The following is a 21,783-nucleotide window of genomic DNA, read 5'->3' on the forward strand; positions in this document are numbered from 1 at the left end:
GACCTGCCCAACATTGTATTTGGCTGTGCAGTAAAAACAGAAGGATCTACAACAAATCGAGTGTTGTCCACTATGAGCGTTACTCTCTCAGAAGTCCTTATGTTCCGAGCTCCCTCTTTTGCATTCTCGTATACAAATACCATTTCGCCAGCATTCTTGCAATTTCCGTCTGAACTTGACTGGCTGCTGTTTCTACTGTTCCCAATGCTACTACTGGAACCATTTGGAGAGGTTTTCTGAAGTCGAGGACTGCTTGGACGAGATGAGCTATGATCTTTCTCACGTTCTGCAACAAAAAAATTTAAAATATTGTAAAAGGTGTTGCAGTGTCCAAATATTCTACACTATCAGAACGTACATTCTCACAGAGGGCAGCTTGTGACCCAACAAGCAGAGCTGCCACTGTATTGATTAAACCACATGGATCTTAGACCTCAGGTACAGTGGCAGCAGGGTGTGACCTTGTGGTGTGAAGGACGACAAAGGGGGAGTGTCTCCTAACCTTCGCTCTGTTTATCATTACATGGGTGACAGCTGCACAGAATGGAATCTTACTGTTATGAGCGGCAGTGGAAGGGTTCTCTGTGCACTTGTCCATGGACATAGGAAGTGAAGATCAGCAGTCATCACTGCCACAGTATAGGAACTCCTGAGGTTAAGAGTGGAAGTGGGTGATCTGTTTCTCTTCCCACAGACTTGGGACAGAACACTTGGGGAGAGGACAAGTTGTATGAATGGAGTGGTATTTCACACATACAACTTTTTCCTCAAACAAGCTTCAGTTATCTCTAGTCCTAGGTATCAGTGTGCAAACCTATACATGCGGGGGAGGAAGGAATAGTCACATCTTACATTCAAGACTTGAGATAATCAACCACGGTTTGCTATTGGCTTATGAATCCTAGCTTGGTAGAGAACAAGCTAAGATCTCAGGTTCAGACATTGTGACAAGTTTCCCGGTTGATTTCTTTTTGTGTCAGGGAAAGAAAGAAGTGAGAAGGGACTGGGCTGTGCACACCAGCATGCTGCTTGCTCATGGTGAACCACAACAGGCCAGAAGCCCTGGTTCACTGTGATAAGCAAATAAGATCACCTCATTTTACAAAAGTGCAAATCAAAAGTATGTTCACTTAAAAAGTGCAAAGGGTGTGCAGTACTTGAGGTGGGTATGTTTAGCCTGAATAAGGGGAGACTGGGGAGGTAGGATAGCCATCTTCAAGTATCTTAAGGGCTGTCACATGGAAGAGGGAACATGCTTGTTTTCTCTCGCTCTAGAGGGTAAGACTCAAACCAATCGCTTCAAGATACAAGAAAGGAGATTCCAACTAAACATCAGAAAAAAATTCTGACAGTAAGAAGTGTTCAACAGTGGAACGGACTCCCTCTGAAGGTGGTGGACTCTCCTTCATTGGAGGTTTTAAAGCAAAGGTTGGATGGCCATCTGTCGTGGATACTTGGGTTGAGATTCCTGCATTGCAGGAAGCTGGACTGATCCTCAGGATCACTTCCAACTCTACAATGGTTGATTACTATCCCTTGAATGATAATTCTTCTTCTTCTTCTTCTTCTTCTTCTTCTTCTTCTTCTTCTTCTTCTTCTTCTTCTTTGTATAACACCCTACACCACGGGTGTCAAACACAAGGCCCGCGGGCCGAATCTGGCCCGCCAGTCCTTGTCATGTGGCCCGTGTAGCCGCCGCCGGCCGCCAGCCTTCACCTTTTATTCTCGCTTTTTTTTTTTTGACACAGGAAAGCCGCCTCTTCAGCGCATGCGCGGCAGCCTACAAGCTAGACAACGTCTGCCCTCTAACGGCGCCGGCCGTTCTACACAGGAAACCTCCACTTTATATGCATTCAGGAAACCTCCACTTGTTTTTATATTGAGCGCATGCCAACCTGTGATGTGACAGATCCAACGGCTGCCTGAACCCTTCTCTCCTGTACTGTAAGTCCTACAGATACAACCGGCCCTTTGAGGGTGACCAAACTGCTGATGCGGCCCCCGATGAATTTGAGTTTGACACCCCTGCCCTACACCCACAGGTCTCAGGGCAGTTCACAATATAAAACTGTTACTAAACCTATTTAATTGTTTTAGTGCTTTCCATTATCATATAACCTATTTGGGGTTGGGATTTCACATACTTTTGATCCAAGTTTTGCATATGAACACAGAACAAATTAGTGAGGATATTTTTCATATATGAAGCTGTGTATCTGACGAAGTGTGCATGCACACGAAAGCTCATACCAAGAACTAACTTAGTTGGTCTTTAAGGTGCTACTGGAAAGAAAAAAAATTTTTTGTTTTGACTATGGCAGACCAACACGGCTACCTATCTGTAACTGAAGCTTAAATAAATAGCCTCCGGGGCTCTGTTGCACTATTTATGTTCACAGCTAACTACTGGTGTGGAAATAAAGTGGAGGATGGACATCTGTAATGCCAATGAACATACCGGCCAATGCAGTTTTTACATTTGCATCACATGTGTGAAATAACCCTAGATTTAACCTCAGTTAAGAAGACAAACACATATGTCTTCAGGAAATGTAAGGATCCACTCATATATATGGCAATGTCAAGATTTCTATTGTTACTAAAAAAATACATTTTTTAAAAAAAGACTTTAGGTGCTGTTCTCTCCTTACATACCTCCTTGATGCTGTCTTGTTGGTGAAGTCACATTTCTGATACACGGGGTGAGCTGAGACTCGAGCCTTTCATGGGAGGAGTCACGTGATCTATCACTTGATCTACGTCGGTCTCGTGACCTTTCATGCCCACCACTAGCACCATGGAGACTCATTTTACTACAATCTCCTTTAGTAACACGTGAAGAAGAACTAGAAAGACAAATGTTTATGTTTAGTTTACAGTTGTCATATTAAGATTTACAAAGCAATCTATACACTGGAATATCAATAATTAACAGGTCTATTTCCAATCTTTCGTTAGCTGAAATTATTTCCTAACCTCAGTGGCATCCTAACATCAAGTTCTATTTCTGAAAAATTTAGGAAGAGGCACATTGCTTGTGGGAAAGTTTAAGTCCATCCTGGCAGAATCATTATGTTGCTCACCTCTTTATTACAGCTTGCAATACCCTGTCTATAAAAGATCCTATGGACCATTCATTGGAGCACACTGAAAAGTATATTCACAACGTGCAATATACTAAGAATATGTAAAATGCCTTTGAAACAAAATGTGAATTTAAGATACTGATACAGAAGTAAAACAAAATTGAGATAAATATTATTTGAATTATTCTATTTTTAAAAACCCTCAAACTTTTTGAAATAGTTTGACAGAAAGGATACCGCAGCACTAATATTTATAATTAGTACAATTAATAAGTTTTAAAGGTCAGCTGAAAAATTAATTACAAAGGGAACCAGAGAAATGCCACATCTGCACTCTAGTTCCACAACCTCTTCTACATGCAAGTGGGGAAGGAAGTCTATGTGACTCCCAAGACACATCCTTGTGCCACAGCCCTTGGCTCCATTCTCCCTTGAAGCAATTGTGACATCAGCAGCAGATCAAACAATCTCTCCCTGCTTATTTGCATGCTTGGAGCCTTAGACCATTTCCGAAAGCTTCAAAGCAGGTACCACTAACTTGTACATATTCACACAGCTAATATAGCTCCTTCCTTTTTACAGAAGTGGTGCCTTACCTTTAAAGAAAATTAACAGTGATTTGACATCATACACTGATTGACCCTAGCCTCTCCTCTAAAATCTGAGCAGTCAAATTTAAAAACCACCAATCCAGTTTACTTCTAACGCACAATTGCTTTTTAATAGAATGCATATTAAATTGGATGAACAATCGAGCTGTAGGCAAATGTAGTAAAGCTTGTTCAAAACAGCAGGACAGAAACTGTCCTGGTGCAAAGTCTGCTTGTAAGAATGAAACACGGTACATAATCTTATTTGTAATATAATGCAATTTAGTGGTCAGATTTGCACCACTCTTTCTCTCTCTTAAGAAATGTGAAACCTGTTTTAAATAAACTATTTAAATCAGCTTTTTACTGCCATTTTAAATAGATATAATTGCCTTGATTTATCATCACCTCCCCCCAATAAGATCACAAGAAGAGCCGAGCTGACCAAAGGCCTCTTCAATCTAACAGTCCCATGGTGTCAACTAGATGCCTACCAAAGTCCACAAGTAGGATAAAAGGGCAATATAAATGGTCTTGGTTTTTATATACAAGTTATCAACAGATGAGCAACAGGTGGCTAACTGACCGTTTCAACTGTCCCATTATATTGCCTCAAAACATGTGTAGCTCTGGGAGCAAGGTCCTGGTACAGGCAGAAGAGGACTGAAAACTGGTTGGTGAAGTTCATGTACATTCTGTCCCATCGCACTGGATCAGAGAAGAGGCCTGATATGATGGGGGATTCCACCCCAATTAAAAATGACTGGGTGGAGGGAGAGGTGTGTGTGGAGGAAATGATGATGTGGTTAAAATGTGCCTGAACTTCAATGTAAGCCACTCACACAAATAGCTTCCTTTGCCTCACATGGATTGCTGCATGGATGAAACAGGTCTAAGATTAAATGTGACAAGCAAAAAGTATTTGCGTTCCACAGAATTATGTCTTCATCTCTCAAGGAGGAACTGCAGTGTCAGAAAGTCCAGCCTCTAAGACTAGATCCTCCACACACTGGCTGACGGAAACTAGACAACGAGCAGATTACCCGCTAAGGTGGTATACTACCCCACATATCCAAAAGACCTAAGAAGCCAACCCAAAGACTAAGAGGAATTAGCTAACCTGATAAACGAGAAATTTCTTATCATCTCAGATCTCAAGCATGAAGCAAAGCCTATATATTTATTAGTTGCATGTTATGACTAACACATCGCAAACCCTCTCTCTAACTGTGATGGTCCTTTATGCCAAAAAGGAAAGGGAGACACACCCTCAAGATCTTAAGCAGGAGAAAACCCCTTCTTGACTTCAGCAGAACATAACTAATGCATGGCATCAAAGGGACACTTTTAATATTACAGGAAAGACAAGCTCCCACATTGCCACAATATTTCAACTAGGTTATTTCTGGAATGTTTTATATGTTTGCACACTGGAGGAAACAAAAGGAACCATGGCGCCCATATGACGGCATCCTCACCGCTCCCTTTACCATTGTCAGTAAGAAGACACATAAGCAAGCTGGAGAAATGCAAGAACCCTCCTGCTCCATAAAGTGTGAAGCAGGCCTCAGAGTGACAGACGGTCCATACAAAACCACCACAGGATGAAGGCCCAGTTGAAAAGACAGGAGGGAGAAACACCCCCCTACGCATATTGACAAACCTCTCAAAACTTCTGCAAGATATGAGGGAGGGGAGAGACAGTGCAGTTACCTAGATCAGTCAAGTGTGTGCCTGAAGTAGTTTACTGATGGAGAAAAAAGCTGGCACTACTCTGTGCTGTATTTATTATTACTGTCCATCCCTTCACTGCATGCTAAGCTGCTTTTCTGAAAGTCATTTTCCAAATCTATAAGCAGCTTAAGACAAAGAGTGAACATTAGTGAAAGATAGAGATCTCCAACTCTAGAATGGGAAATAAGAAAGCAGGAAACACGACGTGACACGACACATACGTTAGCTAAAGGAAGTAAAATTTCATAAAAGTCTAAGTCATGATTTTGCATCTGCATTTAGGCTTAAGTTTTTGTTTTGCCCCCTAAAGGTCCGTCCTGCCCCAGAGCAAGTCTACACAACCCACAGAATAAAATACTATTCTCCTTGGCTGTTTTCAAAAACAAGCCAAGCTCATGCATATTAAAACCTGGAAATTATCTACTGTAAACAGGTGCAACAGGAAGTATTGCAGATGACTCACTATAATACACTTCCTTAGGCAGCCTGAAACTCTAGAATAGAGAATAATCATGCTACTGGAATTTTATTCTGAACCACAGTAAAAAAAATATTTTAAAATCCCTAAACTTTGTCAAGCTACTGAGATGTGTATTTTGAAGAGGAAAATCTAAACTAATTTTAAAACATATTTTACTCCCATTTTATATTGCTAATATTCTCTATTTCCTCTACAAAGAATACGGCATATGTTTCCAGATGAAAATCACAGCAAACGTTTGTTTCAGAAATTTATACCCCACAAATTATAGGCAAACAACAACGAAACAATAGCATAAATTGAAGTGTGAAGCTGAACTGAGAATATCCTTCAATTCTCTTCAATTATGTACAGGAGAATTAAAGAAACAACTCTACTCTTGAGTGCTTCAAGAAGTTATTTTCACTGGTAAGAGTAGAAATGAAAGAAGTTTGTATGCACTGAGTGTTGGCAGCAAGGACTAAGAGAGTATTGGGGATGAGCAGATACTTGCCACTTTGAAGGCTATCCCTATGTGCCAAAGGAGGAACCATTCTGAGACTTCAGAATGGAAGATGTTTAATTTAATGAAACAATGAATTTCTAAAAAATAATCTGTGACAAATCAAATTGGACAAACTGGAATGAACATGGAATCATTAAAATCTAAAATCAAAGCTGTACTTAGCTTTCCAGGTGACTATTCCTAGGAAGCTATTCAGGGATATTAAAATGATTTATTCAATATATTTATACCCTACCTTTCTCCCAAGTTGGGGTTCAAGGCAGCTTACAACATTAATCATAAAATATAGAATAATAAAAGCAAACTAGTTAAAAGCAATAATAAAATACATTGCAACATATTTACAACCAACAATTAAGATACAATTTGCCCTGACAGCAACCCAGTGATCAGCACTGTCTGCACCTTAGTTTCCAAAGGCCTGTCTGAAGAGGAAGGTCTTAGGCTGCCATGGAAAAGATAACAAAGAGGGGAGCCATTCTAAACTTAGTTTGGAATTCCACAATATAGGAGCAGCAACGGAAAAGTCTCTCTTTCATGTCACCAAAAACTGTGCTTCTGTTGCTGATTAGTGTATTAACAGGTCTCTGTGCCTTCATTTGTTTTCTTAAAATCTAAAAAACCTCTGAGTACGTTATTCAACTGCCATGACTCAGAATGAAATCAAATGTTTTAAAACATTTTAATAAAAATAAATTTCCAGGTGAAACATTGGAACTTGTTGAATGTTAATATTTAAACTCAGTAAGTGCACTTAATTGATTATTTACCCTCACATCAAATATTTCAGTTCAACTTCCTTTGGCTATTGGAAAAATGATGTATTTATTTATACACTTAAATTAATAATAGGTAGACACTGGAAAATGGAGTTGGCTTAACTCTTAGCTGTTGGCATTGCAATGTCTGGTAAATTGCACAAGCAGAAAAACTTACGATGGAGGACCAAAAAAAGTGACTTTGCTGACACATGGTTCAGCTTCCTATCATTTGTGAACACACACTCAACTTGAAGACCACTGACAACTCATTACTCAACCAACGAAAACTGCTATATCAACAGAATAACTTGTATTTGAGATTTTGTATACCTCCATTTGGGTTATTCTTATTTGCTACTGTTTGCTTGTATTATGAAAAAACAGAAATTAAAATATTCTTTTAAAAAAATAACATGACATATTTTAGTCTTTGTTTGCTAAATATCTGTCAAAGTACAAGTTACTTAGAGGAGCTAGCACAGTTCTTTGGAAACATGCACTGTAATGTAATGTAAGGGATGTGGGTGGCGCTGTGGTCTAAACCACTGAGCCTCTTGGGCTTGCCGATCAGAAGGTTGGCGGTTCGAATCCACAGAATAGGGTGAGCTCCCATTGCTCTGTCCCAGCTCCTGCATACCTAGCAGTTCGAAAGCACACCAGTGCAAGAAGATAATTAGGTACCACTGTGGTGGGAAGGTAAACGGCATTTCCGTGCACTCTGGTTTCCGTCACGGTGTTTTGTTGTGCCAGAAATGGTTTAGTCATGCTGGCCACATGACCCAGAAAGCTATCTGTGGACAAACGCCGGCTCCCTCAACCTGAAAGCAAGATGAGCTCAACTCCATAGTCGCCTTTGACTGGACTTAACAATCCAGGGGTCCTTTACCTTTTACTGTAATGTAGGGGGGCTAACCCCCCCAGTTAGGGGAGCGTGACTCAGTCTCCCAAGCAGTTTTCCTGCCCTTTCCACAACCCCACCCATTTTAGTGCCAGTAGCCAAAAGAAAAATTGGAATTGGAATAGGCACAACCCGGGGGAGGGGCTTCCAGTTTCCTACTGGAGGTGCAAATCACCCACTTCCCAGTCATCAGAATGATCATTTGGGTTGTGTGTCTGTTGATATATGTATGGGGCAGGGGCACCTCCACCATTGGCATGCAGCAATCAGATGTTGATCAAGAATGAATGCCAAAGAATGAAGGCCAAAAAAAAGTTAGCGACAGCACTTCAACACATGTGCACCTAGAATACAGATTACTGCCCAAACCTGGTAATTTGAAGGGGACAAAAACCCTCGTTTGTAAACTCAAAACATTATCACACAGAATCACCCAGCCATTCCCATGTAGTAGCTTGCAACATGAATGGATGACTCCACACTATTTGTCTTCCTACAACAGCAAACCACATAAAGCAACTGTTTGTTGCAAGTCACTTCACACAAACATATTGATGTGCACAGAGCACATACCATACATGTAACTTTAAGAAGCCTCTATACAGTACAGTCTTAGATTTGAACTAATCCAAACTAGTCTTAAGAAAAACAACCCATTCATTTCTATCAGCTATTTTGTGTATAAAACCATTAATTTTCCCATATTTTAAACAATTTCATATGATGCTCTTCACTACAAAAATAATGCACTAAAAATGCAATAAAAATAAAATGATGCATTAAATGATGCAGATACAAAAAAAATTCAAGTCAACTAAAATGAAAGCAACTATTTTATCAGCCATAAGCATTTATAGTATATACAGTACAACTCTAGGAGCTGCAAAGCAACATGTTAAAACTACAGATTTAAGAAGCATGTTCAATATTCATAGTTTTAAAAAAGTATGTAGGGACTAACAATGAGAAAACTCAGATTTTAGAGTACTTTTTAAAAAAAAAATGCCAACACTTTCAAAGACTTACTAACCAAATCTTTTTATCTTCCTGATTAAGTGACAGAGTACATTTCAAATAAATATTACACCTACAAAAACTTTTGTCTATGAATCTTTCAAACAATAATAAAAGAATATTCTGTCTTGCACTAAAAAAGCTAGTCAACCAAACTTAAAAATAGCCCCTTCTAAGAAACTGCATTTGAGTAGATCTACGAACTTCCAACTCCTCTTAAATTAAGCTAAATAAATGCATCTTAACACCCCAATAATAACATTTCTGTTTATATTACAGTCTTTCCTTGAGACAAAAGATCATGCACACACACATCTGCTCTTTGTCATATCAGACATTTAAAGAGATCAGACTACACAAAGGACAGTTAGTCTCCTTTGCATTCCAGCTCCTGCTAAATGCTGTTCAGATTATTAATGGTTACGCACCTGCTTTTGGCGTAGAACAAGGAAGAAACACAAAAACATGGGGAAAATATCGAGACCAAAGTACAAAGGAAATCCGCTCCCTTCCAGGCGGTAGATTTGGAAGCCAGCTCAGCATCCTCTGGCATTACTTGCTAAGTTCAGCATATTTGCTATTTCCATCCTCCTCTCAGTACTCCTCTGCACCATTAGCCTGCCTTACTTTCTAGCATCCTCTTTTCCTCTCACCCTCAAGGGTAACAATCCTGTTACAGCTATTCAGTCCATTAAGTGCTCAGAGACGCAAGCCCCCTAGATATTAATTCAATTCATTTTCTCACAGCCACTGACTCAGCCGTGCACAGTGCAGTACTGACGTCTGACCTCACAGCCTCCTGTAAGCTGAATTCATGCTTACCATTTCCTCATCTCTGAGCAGCCATTGGCTAACATAGTTGATGGACAGTGTAAGGAACGCATAAGAGAAGAGCTGCTTGGTATATTGCCAAATGCCATCTGTGAAGCTATTTCTAGTCCTGCCAGCTTGTCAGATTTCAATAAACTAACAAAACAAGGGAAAAGGTTTATTCTATCACACATCTTTCATGCCTGATTTTATAGTCATTCAAAGCAACACAAACTATCAAAGAGCTTCATTTGGGATCATATGGTTTGCTTGCATATTTAAAGATATTTAATAAAAGCCACCCTGTTTAGAGATATAGGAGAGAAAGGCAACAGTCAAGATAACTCAGGTTAAGAAACTGCCTGTGCAAAATAAGCAGGAGCCACTGTAAATGCTCTAACCAGAGTTTCTTCCACAACTTCAATGTTTCTCAGCTATACAATTACAAACCAAGATCGAGGCCGCTGATGTGAGGGGACAAGACTTGCTTGTGGGCTTCCACAGACATCTGGTTGGCCACTGTGAACAGAATGCTCAACTGGATGGACCTTTGGTCTGATTCAGCAGAGCTCTTCTTAACTCAAAAATGCAAGAAACTATCGAAGCAAACAAATATTTAGCTCTTTCTAACTCCAGAAAGGACGGAAGCCCCTCATAATAAATTATGCTCATCTGTAAAGTGTCACATGACCCCAAATGTTAGATTATTATTTTGTTTGTGAGTTGCAAAAATAATACAAGATTGATCCAGTATTTAATTCTCTAGCAAACAGCTTCCACAAATGTTCTTCTGCCATGGCATAGTCAGTTTCTGCACTCTGCTTATCTGTGTACCTTTTTCAAGACTTTTGGTGTAATCAAACAATTGTTCTCACTCCCGGAGTCTAGAAGGGGAGCATGCCATAGTTTTGCAGTAGAGTACTTGCTGTTGATGGCCCTGTACCCAACTTTGGTAACAAATGTTTGTTTGTTTGTTGAGATCTTAAAACGCTTGAAAACAATTTTGTTGTGAGATTTTCCATAATATTCCAAAAAATAAACACAGCATAATGACCCATGTTCTCTGTTCTAAACGTTATCTCCAAATGTACACTTTTAACACTAAAGTCATGCATTTTTGTGTTTTATACTGTAAACCACCCTGTGATCCTTCAATTAAAGGTGGTATAGAAATTAGAAAACAAAGCTAGTTGCCAATTACTTTTATTCATATAATACAATTTTATTTTCATTTGTATTACTTGCATGATTTATTACAACAGAATTTGCTGTTTGCAGTTCAGTCTTTTGAACCAAGCCTGATGTCCTAGGCTCAGGTTAAGTAACAGCATTTTTTTGCAATGCCAATGCATATTAAGCAAACAAGCTATTCCAGCTGACCCAACATATCCCCATCTAGTGAAAGCCTGCTGAAATTGGGCTTTATATCACTTCTGGAAATCACCCAGGGCTGAGGACCGAGTGGATTTTTCCAGAAACAGCAAATTTCCAAATTGGAAAGCGGCTTCCTAGAATATGCCTGCTCACCATTCTTTTCTTAGATGATTCACAGACAACTCTGTCGATATACACCAGCTGACTAAGGCCATCTAGGCTAAGGTTACCAGATTTTTTTCAATGAATCCAGGGACACTTTTCAACGTCAATGGATTTTCTTTGGGGACTGATTTGTAAATCCGGGGACTGTCCCGGGGAATGGGGATGTCTGGTAACCTTAATCAAGGCAGCATATAAGTACAGTGGCTTCTAAGGTATCCTGTTAACAGTCTTAAACCAACAGCATGTTTTTAGTGCTAAAGTAGCAAGGTTACAGTGCTTATATAAGCAAGGCACCATAAACTGTATTTACAGATTTTCCACTGAACTGATACCTTCTGTCAGTAATATTCTAGACCTCTTTTTCCATCTCTGCAATGGATACTTCAATACCCAGCGAGGCAGAGAGGATCATTTTGAAGTACAATGAATGTATATGAACTTCTAAATTTAAAGTTATTACATGCAAAGATGCCAGGTGTTAATTTGCTTAACATTTTTTATTATGGCAATGCAAGATGCAAAGCAATTATTTCTGCTATCAAATGCCTTCACCTATTGGTTCAGCACAGTAAGAGTCAAGTTATAGAAGGAAAAAAATCTGTAGTTAGACAAGTATGTCAAATAGTCATTGTTGCTGACAGGACAAAGGTTATTCAGATTATTCATTTGACCATATATATTGCCTTAGATGTGTATAATTTATACCTAGTGGCGTACTTGTTTCATTTAACATCTTTCTACCCAGGTAGGTTTTATTGGTAAATTTTATATGACATAATCAATAATTGGTCAACTGAACTCTGTATTTTACACATTCTCAGATTGGCTACTGCTGGCAGAAGTGAGAAGTGATTAACAAGCTCAATAAAGATACAAAAAATGATACTTTCACTCAGAATGATGTTTATCATCTGTTACTGAGAGCATCAAACTTTTCAATAGTTTTTCAGAATCAATTTGTATTAAAGTTTTGAGATGCTATACAGCATATGTGCTACCTACCTTGAATGCTTACAAAGTTTACGGGGTCTACTATGCAATTTTCGATCACAATTCTCTGGATCACTGGAGTTACTGTCATAAGGATGAGGCCGTCCTGCCATTCCACTCCAAGCTTCCTCACACTACTGCTCTGAAAAGCATACAGCCAGCACTCATAACCTACATTAAAAGAGCAGCATTGACCTTTAAAATGCCATTTATAATAATAAAAAAGCAAAATTAGAAGCATTTTGCTATTTATTCACATGCACCCACACAGTCAACATAACAAGACTTTTAGAAACAAACAAACCTGAACTTGGCAATGGTACAGAGACATTTCCACTATGGGAAGTCAGTTTTAATTATATGCATGAATGTTTGCCGACATGGAACATTGATAGCAACCTCTTTAATTACCTTTTAATAGTACATACAAAAATGCTTAACTGCACATGCATCAACAGTTTAAGCAAGAAACTCTAGGTTCTTTAATGCATGACTCATAGGAATATCTGTCTTTGACAGATAGCAAAATGTGGTCTCACAGCCTCCCATTTATAATATAACACTGGAAGTTTTCACCATTTCCTTTCAATGGCTGGTACCTCCTCTCACCTAATCCAAGGTATGTTTTGAATTTATGCTTTGCCATGAAACCTGTTCAGTTCATTGTCTGAAAGAAGGCAAAAGCCCCCTTCAGTTCATCTGACAAGGGTCAAGTTATTTGAATACTGGCCAATAATTAGCATGTATACAGAGCTTTTGAATATTCACAGCATTTCTCTTCAACAGCCTAAATTTCCATATACATGGAGATAATATCCTGGTTCAGGCTTGCTTAGATTAAACTGGTTTATTGACTTGCTGGCTCAACATCACGCTTGCCCCTCTCCCCCAAAAAAACCAATTAGGTACTAGATCAGGTGCTCCACAGCCAGGTCGGTGCATGTATACATGTGTGTAAACACAGCCCCAAAACTTGTAAATTACACTATTTAAAAAGCAGATTTTTGTATGTATGTATGTATGTATGTATGTATGTATGTATCTGGGCAGTGCTGGGCACTCCCCACTAGCAGTATATATTCTGATAAACACTTTGAAACTCAGCATAGTCCTAGTTTCGATCCCCATAAAAATCATCATCTGTTTCCACAGGTGAACAGAGGTGGGGAGGGAAACGAAGTTTCTTTAGACAGTGTAATCATCGGAGCTATTTAAAAAACCCATATGAAGTATTTCAAAGCCAAACCAGATGTAACAAGTAGTTACTGAATTCACCAACAATCTGCTTCTTTGGTCTACAAGAGAATATACACAATGAAGCTCCGAGCAATGCAAAATTATCCAAGACTTAAAAGAATCAAGACTATAGAGGGCAGGAGAAGATCAAGGGAAGAAAACATCTCAAGAAAAATAGGAAATCATCCATTCACTTAGTGCTAGTACCGAACATGAAGGTAGGTAAGAACAACAGAGCAAGTAGGTCCTGTATGGCTTTGAAAGAAATAAAACTGGTAGCCTGCATGATTTGGAGAGGCTGTCAACTGACCAGTAAAATATTGTTATCTGGACGGTCAGCTACTTACCATGTTGTGGTAATATGTGAAATCAATAATGTACTAGTTTAGAGGCATCTGCCAATCTAAATGCATTATGCTTCTAAGAAGAACAAAACTATATAATTAGCATAGTGACTTCAGTTTGTTACTGATAAATTACCATTTTAAGTACTTAAGTATGTGACCCTTCAAGTGACCAAGGGTCGACTTTTTGTTGTTTTGACCAGTCAAATGCCACTTCCATACTTTGCCTTCAAAGTATGAAGGCATTCAAAGGCTGCTCTGGGAGAAGGAATTTACCTATGAGAAAAGAAATCTGCAGAGGGAGGGAAGGCTAGTCCCGTCCTTTTAGAGATGTGAACCCATTAGCCCTCAAACCAGGACTCAAATTCATAGTACATGTAATAATACTGAAAGCCATTTTTGGCAAGGTCTCTCTGCTGAAGCTACCATAAGAAGGCAGATTTATACAGGAGTATAACTGTTGTTTCTACCTAACTGTCAGGCTGTATTTGAATCACAAATATATAGCCCTGATTTCCCTTTGACTTGAAAAAAGAATGTAGTTTGTTAAAATACACATACTGGGTCTCTGCTATTATACTCTAAATAGACAAGAGTGGTTAGAGAGAAATGTCATGATAAAGGCTTCATTAAAATCTTAATTATTTTCATTTCAATTTGTAATTTATACAATTAATCTCAATAAATGCTAACCACAAGAAGAGACTCAGAAAATATCATCATTAGACATGGAAGCTGTGAACTGGAAAGACCATTGTTCAAACCTCACTTGCCTGAATTCCCAAGGTGGCCTAAGGCAAGTTCCTATTCTCACAGTTTCAGTCCCATCTCTACAATATGGGAATGACACTCACTGATTTTACAGTGTTATTGTAAAGTATATTTGAATAATCTGTGAAGTGCTTTGAATAATCTAAAAAATACATAAAAGTTGTATTTGTCATATTACATACCCATCATATTAAATGAACCAGTATTAGACTGAGAAGCAATGTGTTACATTTAAGATCAAATCAATCCAATAATGAGACAATCAACTGGATCAGAAGTGTGATCATGTGAAGGATCAGAGGTGCAACCTTTAGGCAGAAGGCCTTACGCTTCTGGTTCAAAGAGCACTGTATTTAAATATGGGTACTACTGATCAGGCTACTGACATGATCTCATTTCATAGCTTCACATTATCAGATTTCTAATTAGCTGAGATGTAAATCCAAATACTAGCAAATGCCACAGCTTTCAGAAACTGTAACCATCTCTGACATTATCAAATATCTGTTTTCAGGGCCATTTCAAGCAAGGCTTTCATTTCCCTTGCTTCCAGGCTATTGAAGCTGACTGTTTATTTCTGGTCACTCCACTTTAGTTGGTCCATTTTGCTGACTGTGTTGAACCTTACAAATAAACAATATGCAAGGAACTGAAACTGCTTTAAACTTACAACTTCCCTATAGAATTTGAGTTTTCCTGAAATTGGTTTTGCAATTCTCATGTCATGGGATAAAGGTGTCCGTCTGCTTTACCAAGGACAGCATCAGTGACATTGAGAACTGGGACAATCCTCCCCCTGGACTCCTTCTATGCCTTAGGCTTCTGCAACACTTTTCTAAGTCAATGCTCTTATATGTAGATCTTTGTACAACTTTTCCAATGGAGGAAGCTCCTCCTCAGTCTTCTCCCTCCCTGCCTGGATTCTTATTATCAAGACACACACTCTTGTCTTTATCTTCCCATGGGCTACATTTATATTTCCCCCAAGGAACTGATAGTGGCTTGTATTTTCATTATAAAACTCTGTAAAGTACACCATCACAGGCATGGATAGCACCACTGTGTAGATAAATAAATGAATTTTGAACTAGATGGTGTGCTAACCACTAAACTCTGGGCTCTTTCTATGTAACAAGTGAAGGGACAATACCTGAAAGATATGGGGCATTAACAAAGCAACAATGCTTTATTCCACTTTACTGTATTTTTTTTTTTTTTTAGGAAAGAGCTTTAATAGTGGTGTGCTGTTTTTATTGGTTTTATCACTTGTAATTTAACAGATTTGGTTTTTTATATTGTTTTCATTCTACTTGAGTTTAATTATTTTTAATGATTATTTTTGTATGTTTTTAGCTTTTTGAATTTTATCTGTCTTGTTCTAATTTGTAAGCAGCCTTAAGTCCCAGTATGAAAAGGCAGGATATAAATATAATCCTCCTCCTCCTAATTGTAGAAAGGTGGTGTAATTTGAACTAGCATAATCAATGGTGGCAGAACTTGCTGCTATTCCAAATTCCATTCAGGAGGCTCGGGGGGGGGGGGGGCTACTGTCACCTGAACTGGCAGGAAAGTTTAGAATAGGTATGTTTCTCCTTGCCCCATTCTACCACACTCTGGAATGCCCCTTTTGGGTTCTTACATCAGCATAAATTGCACTGCCCGAGCCACAGACTAAGCCAGGGTGAGATCAGCCTAACTACTGTTGTCTATTTGCCGGTAACCTCTAGGTTAGATTACTGCAATTCATTTTACATTGGGCTGCCTCTGAAAATGGTTCAGAAACTTCAGCAGGGGAAGAATTTGATGGCCAGGCTACTTACCAGGGCAAGATGGTATAAGCACATTACACTGATCCTGGCCCAACTGCACAGGCTGCCAACTAGTTTCCAGGCCAAATTCAAAGTGCTGGTTTTGACCTATAAAGCCTTAAATGCCTCAGGACCAAAATACCTCAAGGACCACCCCTCCCCATATGAACTGACCCGGACCCTGCAATCACCATTGGGGGCCCATCTTTGTGTGCCTCTACCACAACACAAGAACAGGCCTTTTTTGCAGTGGCTCCCCGAAGGAGGCTTGGCTGGCACCTTCATTATACACCTTTAGGCGCCAGGTGAAAGTTCCTCTTCAACAAAGCCTTTGGCTGATTATCCTTTCAAATGTGTTTGTGGGTTATAGGTTTGTTTTTTTCTTTTCCTTATTATGTATTTTGTGTTTTTCTCTTGTATTTTATACTGTGAAGTGCCCTGAGATCTTTGGAAGATATAAGAATTTAATAAATAAAAAATAAAAATCTACCTGGCTCAACTAGGAAAGACTAAGATCTGCCAAATCCAAACTCTTGTATCCCAGCAAATCTTGGGTTAGTTACCCGACTCTTCTTCCCCTTTCCTTTTCATCTGTCCTCATCTTCAAACATCTCTTCCCCATTTACCCTCACATTCTCTCTTCCTTGTTTCTTCTTACATGTCATCACCCTCCTTGTCCCATGGTACTAAATAGATGATTGGGGCCAGATAGGCTTGTCTGATGGAGTAAACTTCTCTAGGTTCAAGTCATGGCTTTCATACAAGATAAGTGACACTTTATGACATAGTTTTGCACATGAAATTACATTATGTCAAGAAACTTCCTCTGGAGAACTTTTATCAATTAGCAGTTTATTTGTTCGACTGTGATACATAGGGAACCAGCCTCTTAAGACAACTGATGGAATGAGAAGGAGGGGTGGTAAGCATTCTGCTACTTCAGAATAATGAGGAGCTTACACCAGTTAAGGTACATTAGTGTTATGTTGACGTTTTAGGAAACAGCACCTTATTTTCTTTTCCAGTTTAAGTCATTGTCTAAAGTTCTACCAAATATCCATTTGGACCTTCACAAAGTAAAAACTTTAATAGCTGGTTTTCTATTTTAATGAAAGTTTTCATCATGTTTAACAGCATGACATCCCGTTTAAGTGGGCCGGGAGGACACATTTGTTTTCCAAGGCCTTCAGTGATTAATATAAACTGAGCTGTGAAAGTGATACTGTGGTTTGGTTTTGTGTATTTAGGTATTTGTTGAGGTTATGTGCTGGCTTTTAGTAATGTTTATTTGCTTTTTTATCTATCCCAACCTTCCTCACAAACAGAAGCACAGAGCAGCTTACAACTTAATTAAAACGCCATTTAAAACATTCCACAATAATAAAGAACTGAACAACCATTGTTAAAACTATAATATCACATCTTTAACTGTTGTGTTCCTGGGACAGCTAATTTTCAAATATCTTTTTATGTTATGATGAAGATGTTTTTAAACTATATTGTGTTGGTTGCATTTTGTAAGTCACTTTATGATGGTTATTGAAAAGCAGGTTATAAATACATAATAAATTACAGGCATTCTTTAAAGGTCTGAGCAGCCAAAATGTGTTGCATTACCAATATTGTGGCACCTGCTAAGCTTATTGGGGGTACTTCTGGATCCATAGCTGTCACTTGAGGCTCAGGTGGCCTTGGTGGCAACAAAGCGCCTTCCATCAGTTGTGGCTGGTGGCCTAGCTGTATCCTTGTCTAGACAGGGACAGCCTACCTTCTGTCAGCTATGCTCTGGTAACCTCTAGGTTAGATTACTGCAATACATTATACATGGGGCTGCCTCTGAAGATGGTTCAGAAACTTCAGCAGCCAGGATGCTCACCAGGGCAAGATGGTTTAGCATATAGTGACAATTCTGGATCAACAGCACTGGCTGTCAGTTAGCGATTGAGCCAAATTCAAACTGCTGGCAATACCTCAAGGACTGCCTCTCCTCATATGAACTGTCCCGGACCCTGCAATCATAATCTAAGGCCCTTCTTCATGTGCCCCCTCTACAAGACGTCTGGAGGGGGCCAACTGTTCTGTGGGCTTTCTTGCGGCGGCTCCCTTGTTTATGGAATGTTCTCCCCAGTGAGGCTCACCTGGCACCTTCACTACATATCTTTTGGCACCAAGCAAAAACTTTCCTCTGTAACCAGGACTTTAACTATTTGTGGCCTTTTAGGAGTGGGTGGGGTTTTTTAATGTACAGTATTTAATTTTCCTCTTGGTTTTATTGTATCTATGTGGGGTTTATTGTCTTGCTTGTTTGTCTGTAAGTTGCTTTGGGTTGCCCTAGGCAACATAAAGTGACTAACAAATTTAATAAATAATAATAATAATTCACAGCAGCATGTAGTTATTTTTAAGAATTATGGACATTTTGCCTTTATGCCCAATGCCTCTAGGAATCACATTCTTGCTACTGATATTTACATAATTAAAATGCTCTCATAAATATATTCCTGTTTCTGTCCGGATTTAAGTCTCTCCTTTTACTTACCAAAGCCAGAATACTGTTCTACATTACTATGATGAAGGGGGCATTGTTGGAGGAGGCTGGAGAGAAATTAATGAAAAATTGTACTGGAGCATCTCCCAAAGTAAGGCAAAATAAATAAAACAGAATGATCCAAGCATACTAGTTTAGTAGTTGCAAATATTCTGTGAAAGGAAAATAATGAAGTTGTAGGTTTTGAAGAAGCAGAGCAGATGAAGAAAACATAAAGGCCTGTTGTGTAAAATTCCAGGATCATAAGTGCTAACTGTTTTACAATAAAACAGGATGTTTATACTACAAAAGATACATGGTGTCTCACTGAAGCACCACACAGTTTTAAAGAGGCTTAAAATCTCTATTTAGACAAGAATGACATTTTTTTTAATATTAATGGTGATATCCAATATTAGTTGTACTCAGAGCAGACACACTGAAATAAAAATATGACTAGTGTTGGATGTCATCCATAATCTACTGTCATGATACAATCCAGTAGATTAGTCTGAGGCGCTTTCTATTATTTTCCAAGAAGTGTATACCCTAAACACAAATCTAAGTTAAGTATGTATATATTTGAACAAGTCCATTAATACACCCAAATTGTTTTGAAATATAAGAACAGTACTCAAACATTTTACATGTCTTAAGTATCTGTGGTTTAAAACTTTTAACACTGCAAGAATAAAAGGACTGACAAAATGGCCACATTCACACACAAGCCAAACCGCAACTTAGCAGAAATGTGTAGGCTACTGGAGAGGAGAGGAAATTGTAACCACTTTGTTCCTTCCTAGTCCTAAAGTCAGTGCAGTGTGTCAGCTAAGCCAAGGTTTGGTTTACCATGTTATGTGAACCAATAACTCCTTTCCAAAAGAAATAAACTGGCTAAGTATCATCTGTTGGAATTTAATTTTTGTCAGATGACAGAAGCCAACAACAACAATTTATAAAGAAGGTATGTGGCATGACATCAAAAGTATTGTTAGAAAATATTTTTCAAAATAGTGAAATACAATACTAAACAAAAACAGTGGCACCAACTGAGTTACATGAATGACACAAGGATCAAAGAATAAATGATAAGTCTGGAACGAGTGATGTGACAGTTATGGGGATACTGGAATTACTGGACCCAACTGCATTCTCCTGTACTGGTAGCCAACTCTAATAATAGTAATAAAAAAACTACAAACGACACTGTAAATGATTTGTGGCACAAACAACATCCCTTATCTTCCCAAGTAAACATTAGAAATATTTTAAGCCTGATCTCTTTAGAACACCAAAGTCAGAATAAACCACAGAAAGAGCAGCACATATATTGGGAAAATTACAAGACAACTTTCCCCATAAATCTAAAAAATTCAAAACAGTCCAACTTTTTTGAGTACAGTATTGTATTCTTAAAACTCTCCCCCCACCCCCAACACAACCTCTCCACCTCCTCATCCCGGGCTTTCCCCAATATGCCCCCCAACACCTTTCCAGAAGGGCAGGATGTGGCAAAGAAGGGGGCAAAGGTGAGCTACCCGTGACAAGGCACTTCTGTGGGAGCAGCCATACGCCCAACAAGCCCGTCAGTGAAAACGGTAAGAGCACCAGAAGAGGAAGGAGGGCACTGGGAACCGGGAATCACCATGAACGAGGCCGTAAACAGCCTATAAATAAATTAATAATAATAATAATAATAATAATAATAATAATAATAACCACCACCACCTCAATCCCGCCCTTCATTCCTCGCAACTCTTTGTGGGCCACATGGGTTTTAAAACAGATACCCCCCTCCTAGAGAAACCTGTCTTGCCGCACTTGTCAGGTAGACGCAGATACACGCGCATCTGACGCGCATCACGCATACACACACACTCAGGTATGCGCGTGTACACACACAAACGTACCTTAATACCACGCGGCACCCACCACCACACGTACCCGGCTTCCCAACAACCGCTGCCCCTCCTCATTTTATAGACCTCCCTGGTAACGGCCACCCACCCTCCACCAGCACAGACGAGCAGCGCCCACCTGCCCCGACCTGGCAGCCACCGCGACGCTTCGGACCTCCGGCCCAGACTCGCTTCTGTGGGAGAAAACAACCGGTGGCCGCCGCCGCCGCCGCCCGCTGTCCTGCCTCTGCCTGCCGACCACCGTCTCCCCGACCCTCCCATTCTGCCCCAACCAACCACCGGGGGGGGGGACTTAAAGGGCCTCCCGCCGCCCTCCCACTTGCCTCACCTGCTGCGCCCCACGACGCCGGGGCTCCAGCCTCGCCGCGCTTCCCCCTCGCCGCCGCCGCTGCTTCTCGCCGGCAACTGTCGCTGCTACTAGGCCCCGGCCGGCCGTCTGCCCCTGCTCTCGCGAGAGGTAGGCGCGGAAAGCTCGCGAGGCGTCGCCTGGCAGCAGCGAGGGAGGAGAAGCGGGTGGAGAGCGCGAAGCTCGCTTATCGCGCGAGGGCTGCTGCTGCGGGCGGCTTGCCTCCGAGGCGGGGGGAGGTGGGCGCGGGTTGGCTGCTCCTCTTCTTGCAGGCGCCTGCCGCGTTCCGAGGAAGCGGTGGTTGCAGCGGCGGCATCGTCGCCCCTCGGCGCTCTAGTCTCTCGCCCCGCTCCTCTGGTAGCAGCGACGTCTCCTCCTTCCTCCCGTCCTTCTACCGAATCTGCTCAAGTGGACGGTCGGCCCC

General features: G+C 40.1%; 1 protein-coding gene across 11 annotated transcripts in view; it reads right to left on the bottom strand.

Moving 5' to 3' along the window:
* BTBD10 (BTB domain containing 10) overlaps positions 1 to 21,574 on the bottom strand; it is a 30,115-nt gene extending 8,541 nt beyond the window's left edge. The window contains exons 1-6 of one of the 11 annotated variants that reach the window (XM_083598924.1): positions 21,342 to 21,433; positions 19,107 to 19,162; positions 12,421 to 12,579; positions 9,892 to 10,035; positions 2,656 to 2,846; positions 4 to 286 (exon numbers count right to left, since the gene is read on the bottom strand). In XM_083598924.1, the coding sequence (XP_083455050.1) occupies positions 4 to 286; positions 2,656 to 2,846; positions 9,892 to 10,035; positions 12,421 to 12,521 (719 nt within the window). In that variant the 5' untranslated portion in view covers positions 12,522 to 12,579; positions 19,107 to 19,162; positions 21,342 to 21,433. Of the gene's footprint in view, positions 1 to 3; positions 287 to 2,655; positions 2,847 to 3,083; positions 3,515 to 9,497; positions 9,827 to 9,891; positions 10,036 to 10,329; positions 10,476 to 12,420; positions 12,580 to 19,106; positions 19,163 to 21,341 lie in introns of those variants that run through there. The other 10 variants (XM_083598921.1, XM_083598930.1, XM_083598928.1 and 7 more) reach the window with 10 other exon arrangements.
* Positions 21,575 to 21,783: the final 209 nt, after the last annotated feature.

Source organism: Podarcis filfolensis (genome assembly GCF_964270895.1).
Source record: "Podarcis filfolensis genome assembly, chromosome: 1".
In the NCBI taxonomy this organism is placed as follows: domain Eukaryota; kingdom Metazoa; phylum Chordata; class Lepidosauria; order Squamata; family Lacertidae; genus Podarcis; species Podarcis filfolensis.